The sequence below is a fragment of the Nerophis ophidion genome, linkage group LG02 (assembly GCF_033978795.1).
Source record: "Nerophis ophidion isolate RoL-2023_Sa linkage group LG02, RoL_Noph_v1.0, whole genome shotgun sequence".
Classification (NCBI taxonomy): Eukaryota; Metazoa; Chordata; class Actinopteri; order Syngnathiformes; family Syngnathidae; genus Nerophis; species Nerophis ophidion.
In genome coordinates this window covers 33,415,753-33,427,854 of record NC_084612.1, presented here as the reverse complement: position 1 = coordinate 33,427,854, position 12,102 = coordinate 33,415,753, and the positions used below count along the sequence as shown (strand labels likewise).

Sequence of the window (12,102 nt, the reverse complement as noted above, 5' to 3'; positions counted from 1 at the left end):
ACGGGAATAGCAGGTCCATTCTATGTGTCATACTTGATCATTTCCCGATATTGCCATATTTTTGCTGAAAGGATTCAGTAGAAAACATCGACGATAAAGTTCGCAACTTTTGGTCGCTAATGGAAAAGCCCTGCCTTTACCGGAAGTATGTGCGCGTGACGTCACGAGTTGCAGGGCTCCACACATATTCATATTGTTTTTAACGGGACCCACCAGCAATAAGAGCAATTCGGACCGAGAAAGCGACAATTTCCCCATTAATGTGAGCGAGGATGAAAGATTTGTGAATTAGGATATTGATAGTAAAGGACAAGAGGAAAAAATAAATAAATAAATAAAAAAGCGACGGCTCTGGGCGGCGGCAGTGTGAGCATTTCAGATGTAATTAGACACCTTTACGAGGATAATTCTGGAAGATCCCTTATCTGCTTATTGTTTTAATAGTGTTTTAGTGTAAAAACATACCTCGAGGTCGGATGGCTGCGGTGAACACGAAGTGTCTCAGAGAGAAGCCGAGGAGCCAAGCTCACAGCTGCCTTTTAAACAGCTGCTGCAGGACGACGAATAATCCAATGATTTCTCCGGTAAGATATATATCACAATTTCCCCATCCAAAAACATGCTGGTTGACGTAGAGAAAACATGTTCGCTTGACCGCTCTGTGTTAAAGCTTCACAACCAACAAAGAAACACCGGCTGTGTCTCGGTGCTAAAGACAGCTGCAATCCACCGCTTTCCACCAACAGCATTGTTCTTTATAGTCTCCATTATTAAATGAACAAATTGCAAAAGATTCAGCAACACAGGCATCCAAAACACTGTGTAATTACGCCATGAACAGAGACAACTTTTGGCCGTGTTTGGTGCAGCGCTAATATTTCCTTGCAGTCTGTGACGTCACGCGTACACGTCATCATTCCGCGACGTTTTCAACAAGAAACTCACGGGAAATTTAAAATGTAATTTAGGAAACTAAAAAGGCCGTATTGGCATGTGTTGCAATGTTTATATTTCATCATTGATATATAAACTATCAGACTGCGTGGTCGGTAGCAGTGGGTTTCAGTAGGCCTTGAAATCAATCCATAATTGACTCGCATGTGTTGCAATGCTAATATTTCATCATTGATATATAAACTAGCAGACTGCGTGGTGACTAGTAGTGGGTTTCAGTAGGCCTTTAAATTAATCCATAAATGACTCAGTGACAACAGGTCTTCATCTATGATCATCAACATAGGGTTGGGCATTATATCGATATATACGATATAGAAAATGACTATATTGTAATATTCGATTATATGTTCTCACACCGTTGCTTTAAGCTGCGTGCATTACATTACTGGCGTGTCTCACTCCTTCTCGTCTGTCCTTCTCACAGAGACGTAAAATAAGCCCGCCTTCTTACATACGTCACATACTGTCGGGCATGTAGCGTCAACGCTCTCGCCAAGAGCTAACGTTAGCATGGCTAACGTTAGCTGAGGCAGGTCGAGTTGCTTTTAGCTGCGTGCATTACACAACAGGCGTTTCTCACTCCTCCTTGTCTCTCATTATGACAGATACGGAAAAGAAGCCCGCCTTCTTACATGCGTCACATACTCTCGCGAGTCTAGCGTCATAGCTCTCGCCGATCAGAGAGATAGAGAGATGGTGCGAAACTTATCCCAAATGGAGGAAGACCAATAAATGCCCAAAATAAAGAGCAGGGGCTCCATCATCTGGCGGTGGTTTGGCTTCAAGTGGGAAGATATTCAGCAGACAACAGCAATATGCTGTTCAATGTATATACTATGATGATTAACCTGTGTGATTACTGTATTATGCTGATAGTATATATTTGTACCATGAATTGATTAACGTGGACCCCGACTTAAACAAGTTGAAAATCTTATTTGGGTGTTACCATTTAGTGGTCAATTGTACGGAATATGTACTGTACTGTGCAATCTATTAATAAAAGGTATCAATCCATCAATGCAAAGTATGCAGCAGAAGTGTTTCTACAAAAAGGTAGCAACACTATTAATTTGTTCTTTCATTTAAAAAGTCACCTGTGAGAGAATGAAGAGTATTTAATGAATACAGTTTTGGTCAATTGACTTAGTTGTGATTTCCCTCTCTGCATGAAAGTTTAAAAGTAGCATATATTAATGCAGTATGAAGAAGAATGTTTTAATGTGGACACATAGAATCATCATACTGCTGTGATTATATGCATCGTGTTCATTCAAGGCCAAGGCAAAATATCGTAATATATATCGTATATCGCAATATTGATCAAATCCAATATCGCCCAGCCCTACATCAACACATTATTGAACTTGAATCAGGTATTTTTAAAAGCTATAAAGAAAAGTAGTCGTTCATTCGGAGATTGAACGTTTTGCACGTTTTACAAAATGTTAGGGGAAGGTAATAATTGAGGCAAATGACACCTACACGTCCAGTAACATACTGGCTAACACAGGGGGAACATTACCTTGAGTGTTACAGCTGAAAGTTGCCACTGGTGGACTGAGTTGACTTCACCTTGACTCATTACGTTAAGAAGGTTCTCTCCTACAATGTTTAAAAACGATATCGAATTGAAAAGGACATGTCATTGTGTTCCATATATGACACCAGGCTGAACCTGGATATGATGCGCTTTTAGGCCTTCTTGGATCATTTGGATTATCAAGCAAGGCGTTAGCTTGCTACCTCGTCTATTTCCTCTTAACCTTCCACTACTATATGTCCGTGCTAAGGGGACTGCTGATTTGGTTAGCTCGGGGGATGTGGATTTGATTAAAAGTGCTGTCACGACGACGAGGCTTGAGAGTCGCATGGTTTATGAATGCTTGTATGTACCTGACCGCGCAGCTAGTTAGCTCGGCTAAACATAGATGCTAAGTTAGCTTGTGACAACACAACTCAACACCGCTACACTCGCACTTACCAGCACCACCGAATGGCTTCGTGTTCCAAAAAATACCAATGCCCGCGTGTGTTATGATGTGAGTTGACCCACGATATAACTTACCAGCCGCAGTGATGCCTGGAAGTAGGTGGAATCGTCTCAATTAGCAATGGAGGGAGGAACACACTCGACATGCAAAATGGTGGCTACTCCAGCCTTAGCACATCTACCGCAGGCGGAGGGTTACACTGACATGTCCCAAAGTGCTGCCACTGACTGCTGAACTTCAGCATCGTACAGTAGCATTAGCTTTTAACGGAGGACTTGATTAAACTCTACTCTTTTTGCCCAAGCCTCAAACCTGATACACAGATGATCGCTGGATAACATGGGTAAATTCTTGCTTACATTCCCATGACGTCACTATGTTTGCAATGTTTATAATGAGCCTGATGTAAGTCTATCCATCGCTATTATAAAGGACTAGCTTGTTAGCCGGCTCGCTAATACCGATTCGTTGCCATTAAAAATTAATTCACCCCAAAGAACGTTCCTTAAGGATTTGCTGTGTAGTGAAAGTGCATGGCGTTCTTAAGTAGAAAGTGAAACGCCATATTCTATGATATCATGTTGTTGATATGGATTTACTTTCTGTTAAAACCAGCGGATGAATACCAGTTTTGTAGTTAGTCTGGGTGATGTGGCCCCTTTTTTACTCGTGGCGTTCAGTGATGACGACTTCATGTAATGTTTTGACATTTTGCTGTGCCCAGCTTTACGTCGCCATCTAGTGGCAGGTTGTGGTGTCGTACTCACTTAATGGCATACACCAGTGGTTCTCAACCTTTTTTCAGTGATGTACCCCCTGTGAACATTTTTTTAATTCAAATAACCCTAATCATAGCAAAGCATTTTTGGTTAAAAACAAAGAGATAAAGAAGTAAAATAAAGCACTATGTCATCAGTTTCTGATTTATTAAATTGTATAACAGTGCAAAATATTGCTCATTTGTAGTGGTCTTTCTTGAACTATTTGGAAAAAAAGATATAAAAATAACTAAAAATGTGTTGAAAAATAAACAAGTGATTCAATTATAAATAAAGATTTCTACACATAGAAATAATCATCAACTTAAAGTGCCCTCTTTGGGGATTGTAATAGAGATCCATCTGGATTCATGAACTTGATTCTAAACATTTCTTCACAAAAAAAGAAATATTTAACATCAATATCTACGGAACATGTCCACAAAACATCCATCTGTCAACACTGAATATTGCATTGTTGTATTTTTTTTCACAGTTTATGAACTTACATTCATATTTTGTTGAAGTATTTTTCAATAAATATTTTCTAAGAATATTTTTAAAAATCTCACGTACCCCTTGGCATACCTTCAAGTACCCCCAGGGGTACGCGTACCCCCATTTGAGAACCACTGGCATACACAGTGCATCTGTAGAATACATAGATGCAAATATATCCATCCATTTCCTACCACTTGTCCCTTTTGGGATCTCAGCTGCATTTGTCGGAAGGCAGCGTACACCTTGGACAAGTCGCCAACAAATACATTCTTTATTAAATAGGTGTACGGCAAATACATAAACATGATGAAGGGATTTCCAAATCCAACCTAATGTGTCTATGTAGTGATCCAGCATGTATATTAATAATGACAATAAATAAAAGAAAAGATGAGACATTATCGATCATTCTCCAAGGATGTATAAACGTTACAGAAGCATGATAGGACTGAAAAAATCATGACAAATTAGTGTACCAAAATACTGTACTCAAGAAAAATAAATGTGATGAGATTAAAATTCAATCAATTTGACTGTCTGTGGGAGTTTAAACCAGGTGCTCTTTCATAATGAACTACCTTGTGTATGAAATGCACAATATTGATAAAACTGCCTTTATGAATCAGTGCACAAATAAAAAAAGCCATTATCTCCCGGCAAAATTTATTGGCCAAGTGCATTTTCGTCCCTTTTTATTAGTACACAAGTACACTACTTTCAAGAAAAACTCTTAATTAAATGTACAGAGTTTAAAATGACTTTAAAACATACAAATACACAAGGAAATACTAATTCGCAGTAACACAAGTAAATGTGGTTCACTTCCCACCTCTGTGAAACGGTATCAAGAAAAAATGTTGATTAAGAACTATAACATTAACTTTTCTTTGCATACACGATATGATAAATGTGAAACAAATGACTAAAACATATGTACGGATGAGTAAAACAATATACATATCATACTAAAAAGTATCCTATTTACATGTGTATGCAGTGTATACATGTTTATTATGTACATAAACAGAATAGAGAAAAAAATAATGCTATTTCATAACTTTACTCGACGTATTGATATGCTAAAACATGTGTTGTGTTTGTTTAAAATTAAAAACAAAAAATTCTTAGTTATTCTCCCTCTTGTTGCAAAGGATCGTTGTACATTATTGAGTAGCAGGTTGTTGTTTGCTTTGTGCATTATTGCTTTTTAAAAATGTACCAGATACCTTTGGTACATTTCAATATTTACAATTTAATGATTAAAAAGTTTGTGTGTTATCTAACACTAGGATTATATGATAGTCAAAATACCCTTTTTTGCAGTACAGTTAGTAAAAATTGTGTGCAGATGCTAAAAACACTAGTATAGACAAAACTATGTGAACAAAACTTCAGGATCTTAGCGTTGTGTTAAGTCTTATAACAGATAATATTTCTCATTATTAATACATTTATTTTCATTGTTTTTAGAATATGCTGCGGACTAATAAAAACAAGATGTGGGCTGAAATTGTACTTTGAACACCTCTTGTCTACACTATCTTTTTTCATGAAATATCTAGACTATTACCAATGTACTACTTAATTAAGTGGTATAAGTCTGCATACATGGGGAAAGGTAAAATGTATCAAAGAAAAGTTGCAATTTTGACTCTAATAACTCAAAGCAGCTGTGCGAGCTTCTTTTTTTTCTTTAAAAATTGTGAATTGAATACAATGTTGGTAATTATTGATCTATTCAAGGCTCCAAGCACTTCACATCAAAAATTCCAGTTTGAAATATTTTGTAGAAAAAAATCCATATTTTGTGTGTTTGCCATACAAAAAAACACAAGGAGCATAACAAAAATAAATTTAAAAAACAAGTTATAATTGAGGAGAGGGGTTAGTGCATCTGCCTCACAATACGAAGGTCCTGAGTAGTCCTGGATTCAATCCCGGGCTCAGGATCTTTCTGTGTGGAGTTTGCATGTTCTCCCAGTGACTGGGTGGGTTCCCTCCGGCTACTCCGGCTTTCCCCCACCTCCAAAGAAATGCACCTGGGGATAAGTTGATTGGCAACACTAAATGGTCCCTATAGTGTTAATGTGAATGTGAATGTTGTCTATCTGTGTTGGCCCTGCGATGAGGTGGCGACTTGTCCAGGGTGAACCCCGCCTCCCGCCCGATTGCAGCTGAGATAGGCTAGGGCACCCTCCGAGACCCCAAAAGGGACAAGCAGTGGAAAATGGATGGATGATGTATATCACGCAACCCTAAAGAGAGCCATCTTGACATGAAATAGCATCCCCATAGTCACCTTTAATAGTAATGTTGCCTGAGGCTGAGCCACTCAGTGGCCATGAAGAACTGAATAGTGCTGTCTGATTGGTTTGGTCTCATCTAGTTGCCAATACTAGTGTAGTATTTATATTTTTTAGTGTGTATAGACATTTTGATGCATTAAAATGTGCTTTAAAAAATATATATATTTTGAATACACGATAAAAGGGACAAGCGGTAGAAAATGGATGGATAGATGGAACTTATAATCGACAGATCTAAAGTTGATCTGGAGACTTGGATGGATGGATGGATGGACGGATGGATGGATGGATGGATGGATGGATAGATAGATAGATAGATAGATAGATAGATAGATAGATAGATAGATAGATAGATAGATAGATAGATAGATAGATAGATAGTACTTTATTGATTCCTTCAGAAGAGTTCCTTCAGGAAAATTAAAATTCCAGCATTAGTGTACATAGTTGAGATCAATTTAAACAGTAAAACGTAAATAATGGGGGTATAAATGGAAACAAAATAGAAAATAATTACAATGAAAATAAAAAGCAACAATGGGAATACAAATATAACAGTAAAAGAAGAATATACCAAGAGAAACTTGGCAGTAGTGACCATGTTATGAAAAAGTATTGCACTGATATTGTTAAGTGTTACAAAACAAAACAAAAAAAGTGTAGTAGTTATTTTTACCACTTTTTTTTTGTGTGAGACCATTTTGGATACCCAATAATTAAACTGCCATTGCTCCAAAAATACTAATGAATTAAAATCCATCCATCCGTCCATCCCTTTTCTACTGCTTATTCCCTTTGGGTTCGCGGGGGGCTCTGGCACCTATCTCAGCTACAATCGGGCGGAAGGCGAGGTACACACTGGACAAATCGCCACCTCATCGCAGTGAATTAAAATCAATGTTGTTATTAATTATTGACTTACATACGTCACATGAAATAATCCACTTAGACACTTTTTGGGGGTAGTGGGAGGCGGGGTTATATTGTTTTTTTCTGTGTTTTTGTCATAAAAACGGGTTTGAAAAAAGGGCATAAAACTTAAAAAAAAAAAAAAAACATTGTTTTTACTTTATATCGGCCTGAAATTGATGTAGACATTTTAGGGTTGAATGATATAAACAAATAAAAATAGTATTTGAGTTATTTTTAACATTTTTATGACATGGGACCAAACTTGAAGGGGACTCTAAAGGTAATAAAATCTGTAAGTACTCTATTGTATTTGTTTTTCAAAATGAAAACTGTCAAACCCCCCCCCCCCCCCCCCGAACCCTTTAATTTTTCAGTTTTTCTCGCATGACGATGAACCCACCAGGATATGACTCGTATTTCTAGCACATTAGGCTTGAAGCACTTCCGCATTGGCGAGGTGTCCCACAATGCAAAGCGGCGGGCTTTACGTGACAGATCAGCTGAGCTGTGAGTCGCTGGCTGCAGTGAGCGCGCGCCCGGCAGTGGCTGTACATCGGAGCTCTCAGTGGGCCTTTTAAACAACCTTCCATCGGATTTACTGTTGTCGCTTTTTAAACCACCGCAACAATGTGACGTTTTTGTAAATCCCTGTTTTTGTTTTGTTTGCCTCCTTTCAATCGACTACATTCATTATTTCGTCATCCATCTGGACCGATGTAGGGGTAACCGTCCCGAGGGTTCGGAGGGGATTCCATTGGTTTTTCTTTCCCCGGGAGTGCACCGTAATATGTCCAGACGGAAACAGACCAACCCCTTCAAAGTTGACTGTAGGTATTTAAGGTATTGTCTGCGGCTGCACCACGTTTGTTTTCAAATGGTTTGTTATTGTTCTGCAATATGTCCTCAGCTTGTTCGACGTATGGATGGAGCTCTATTAAAGCAGCTGTGACATTGCATTGTATTTCACATCTGAGGTTGCATTTTGTGTTTAGGAGTTACCCTGAAATTAATGGTGTGCAAACTTTCCACAAGGCCCACATAATGAAAAATCAAAGGGTGTGGGGCCAATTTGATATCTATTTTTTATTTGGTTAGAAGGCTTGTAAAGAGGTGATATACTGTACATAGTATATAGACATTTAAAGGCCTACTGAAACCCACCACGCAGTCTGATAGTTTATATATCAATGATGAAATATTAACATTGCAACACATGCCAATACGGCCTTTTTAGTTTACTAAATTACAATTTTAAATTTCCTGGGAGTTTCGTCTTCGAAACGTCGTGTAATGATGTGTACGCAAGACGTCACGGGTTTTTAGGAAGTATGAGCGCTGCACACACACACAGCTAAAAGTCCAGTTTTTTGGACATCTGTGTTGCTGAATCTTTTGCAATTTGTTCAATTAATATTGGAGAAGTCACAGTAGAAATATGGAGTTGGGAAGCTTTAGCCTTTAGCCACACAAACACACAGTGATTCCTTGTTTAAAATTCCTGGAGGTGAAACTTTCCTATGGATCAGAGCGCGGTCAAGCGAACACGAATCAAGACGAAATGTCAACCAGCAGGTTTCGGTGAGAAAATTGTGGTTAAAAAGTCAGTTCTTACCGGAGAAAAGCTGAGCTTGTGCCGTCCATAGCTGCCGTCGACTCCCCTGAGACATTGGCGTCAAGACACCCGTGGAGACACCCTTCTGACTATCAGGTACTATTAAACTCACTAAAACACTAGCAACACAATAGAAAGATAAGGGATTTCCCAGAATTAACCTAGTAAATGTGTCTAAAAACATTGGAATCTGTCCCAATGCAATCGCGTTTTGTTTTTTTTTCTAGTCCGTCACTATCAATATCCTCGAACACGAATCTTTCATCCTCTCTCAAATTAATGGGGAAATTGTCGTTTTCTCGGTCCGAATAGCACTTTTTGTTGGAGGCTCCCATTAAAAACAATGTGAATATGTGAGGAGCCATCACACGGGTGACGTCATCGTCTGCGACTTCCGGTAGAGGCAGGACATTTCTCTTAGCACCGAAAGTTGCGAACTTTATCGTGGATGTTCTCTACTAAATCCTTTCAGCAAAAATATGGTAATATCGCAAAATGATTAAGTATGACACAAAGAATGGACCTGCTATCCCCGTTTAAATAAGAAAATCTCATTTCAGTAGGCCTTTAAAGCAGAGATGTCCGATATTATCGGCCAATAAATTAAAGTTAAAGTTAAAGTACCAATGATTGTCACACACACACTAGGTGTGGCGAAATTATTCTCTGCATTTGACCCATCACTCTTGATCACCCCCTGGGAGGTGAGGGGAGCAGTGGGCAGCAGCGGTGCTGCGCCGGGAATCATTTTTGGTGATTTAACCCTCAATTCCAACCCTTGATGCTGAGTGCCAAGCAGGGAGGTAATGGGTCACATTTTTATAGTCTTTGGTATGACTCGGCCGGGGTTTGAACTCACAACCTACCGATCTCAGGGCGGACACTCTACACGCACGTAGTGAGAAGTACAGAGCGCTTTGCATGCCGGCCCAATCAGATAATATCTACTGCTTTTCACACACACAAGTGAAGTTAGGCTAAAGTACCAATGATTGTCACACACACACACTAGGTGTGGTGAAATTTGTCCTCTGCATTTGACCCATCCCCTTGATCCCCCCCTGGGAAGTGAGGGGAGCAGTAAGCAGCAGCAGTGCAATGCATACTTGGTCAACAGCCATACAGGTCACACTGAGGGTGGCCGTATAAACAACTTTAACACTGTTACAAAAAAATCTACTACTATGCTAGCATGTCAGCAGACTTTAGTAGATCCTGCTGAAATCCTATGTATTAAATGAATACAGAATCATTTTGAATCGGAAAAATATCGTTTTTGAATCGAAAATCGCGTTGAATCGAAAAAATCGATATATTATCGAATCACAACACCAAGAATCGATATTGAATCGATTCGTGGGACACCCAAAGATTTGCAGCCCTAGTATCCTTACATCACACTCGAATGTATAAGTGCAGGCCTAAATTTACCGCATGCCTTTGATAAGCCCCAGAGTGAGAAGAGGTTTTAAATTAATTAGCACATGCCTAAATTTACCGCATACCTTTGGTAAGCGCCGAAGTGAGAAGTGGTTTTAATTTTAGTTATTTGTGTCATCATATCAGCTTTTTGTCTTCAAATCCTGCTTTATCTTGTATTTTTTAAGTCCACAGCCTTGCAATGAAACTAAACAAGCTATAAAATGTATGCATGTAATGTATACATGTTTAGTTTGAAGCTGTCGTGTTCATAGAGACGCTTCTACTGTTATCCTCTTACAACCAACGTGATTCAAATTGAAAATAGTTTATAAATTTGCCATTTTGCCAGTCACAGATTTAATTCGGAACCATTATTAAACCACAGATAGCTTATTATAGTATTTATACAGTCGTGTTTTGTTTATTGCGGTTAATTAGTACTGGACTTGGACATGAACCCGATAAATTAATTTCCGCAAAGTAGAATTATTATTAATACATACAATGCTTTCATAGTTAAGAGCATAAAAAATGTTTACGACCTTCTAAACATGTTTTTTATCAGAATCAGAGCTCTATAAATAAGAAAGAAGACCCATATAGTCACCTTTACACTCGTTTCACCCATTATAGTAGCCTTGAGTGTGTCCTACTGTAAATTACAAAACTCAGCGGGCGCCTCGAGGATCCTCCAAGCATCATTGCTATAGCCATCACCCGGCCACAACAACACAGCTATGACTTGGAAATACGTTTTCACATCCTTAATTGCTCTAAGTTAGAACTGGGCTTCTATGGTCTGAAACCAAAAACTTAAGTTGTTCTGCAAAATCTTGGTCAACAGTCGCAGCTACAATCATTACCTTTGTTTTTAGCATTCCTTCTTGTTAGCAATGCGTCTCCTGCGTTGACATTCCGCATTGCTTACGCCAAAGTTGTGTTATTGATGTTGAAGATGGAGTGCCTCTTGAATCAAGAAATGTCATCTCCATTTTGCCCAGACAGCTATCTCGAAGTGCTGCGCCGAATGCCCACTGTTGCCTTTCGAGATAACTTTCGTCACAGTCTCACTGGTGTGGATATGTGTTATTGATGAGGCACGGGTTGAAGATGAGATCCATCAAAAACTTGTTCTTCCAAAGCTGGTAAATTTGAGATTGTCGTGGTGAAGATAGCGCCAAGATTAGCCACACGTAAGTATGGTTTACTGTTAAGCCGGAAACGGAAATCCGGCTTGTTGAATGTCTTTATCGATCGTCGATCTTTCTGTGTGGAGTTTGCATGTTTTCCCCATGACTGCGTGGGTTCTCTGCGGGTTCTCCGGCTTCCTTACACCTCCAAAGACATGCACCTGGGGAAAGGTTGATTGGCAACACTGTTGTCTGTCTATATGTGTTGGCCCTGCGATTAGGTGGCGACTTGTCCAGGGTGTACCCTGCTTTCTGCCCAAATGCATAGGCTCCAGCGACCCCAAAAGGGACAAGCGGTAGAAAATAGATGGATGGATAACATAATTGAAAATAAGACAAATCCTGCACTGTATTATATTAATTTAACTTAATTTTAACGCTTAATTTAGGCCAAAGACATGTAGAATATGCTTCAAAAAGTTAAATTATAAAGTAATACATACAATAGCA

The 12,102-nt window shown here is 38.9% G+C and overlaps 2 protein-coding genes across 14 annotated transcripts in view; one reads left to right on the top strand and one right to left on the bottom strand.

Annotated features, from left to right (window-relative positions):
- The window catches only part of ap1g1 (adaptor related protein complex 1 subunit gamma 1), a 50,532-nt gene extending 47,028 nt beyond the window's left edge, over positions 1-3,504 (bottom strand). The window contains exon 1 of one of the 3 annotated variants that reach the window (XM_061882184.1): positions 3,026-3,504. The gene's annotated coding sequence lies outside the window, so the exon portion shown is untranslated. The other 2 variants (XM_061882176.1, XM_061882193.1) reach the window with 2 other exon arrangements.
- Positions 3,139-12,102, top strand: part of znf821 (zinc finger protein 821) — a 40,571-nt gene continuing 31,607 nt past the window's right edge. For 3 of the 11 annotated variants that reach the window (XM_061882217.1, XM_061882207.1, XM_061882269.1), the window contains exon 1: positions 7,898-8,255. In XM_061882217.1, the coding sequence (XP_061738201.1) occupies positions 8,216-8,255 (40 nt within the window). In that variant the 5' untranslated portion in view covers positions 7,898-8,215. Of the gene's footprint in view, positions 3,295-7,897; positions 8,269-8,312; positions 9,137-12,102 lie in introns of those variants that run through there. The other 8 variants (XM_061882225.1, XM_061882280.1, XM_061882235.1 and 5 more) reach the window with 7 other exon arrangements.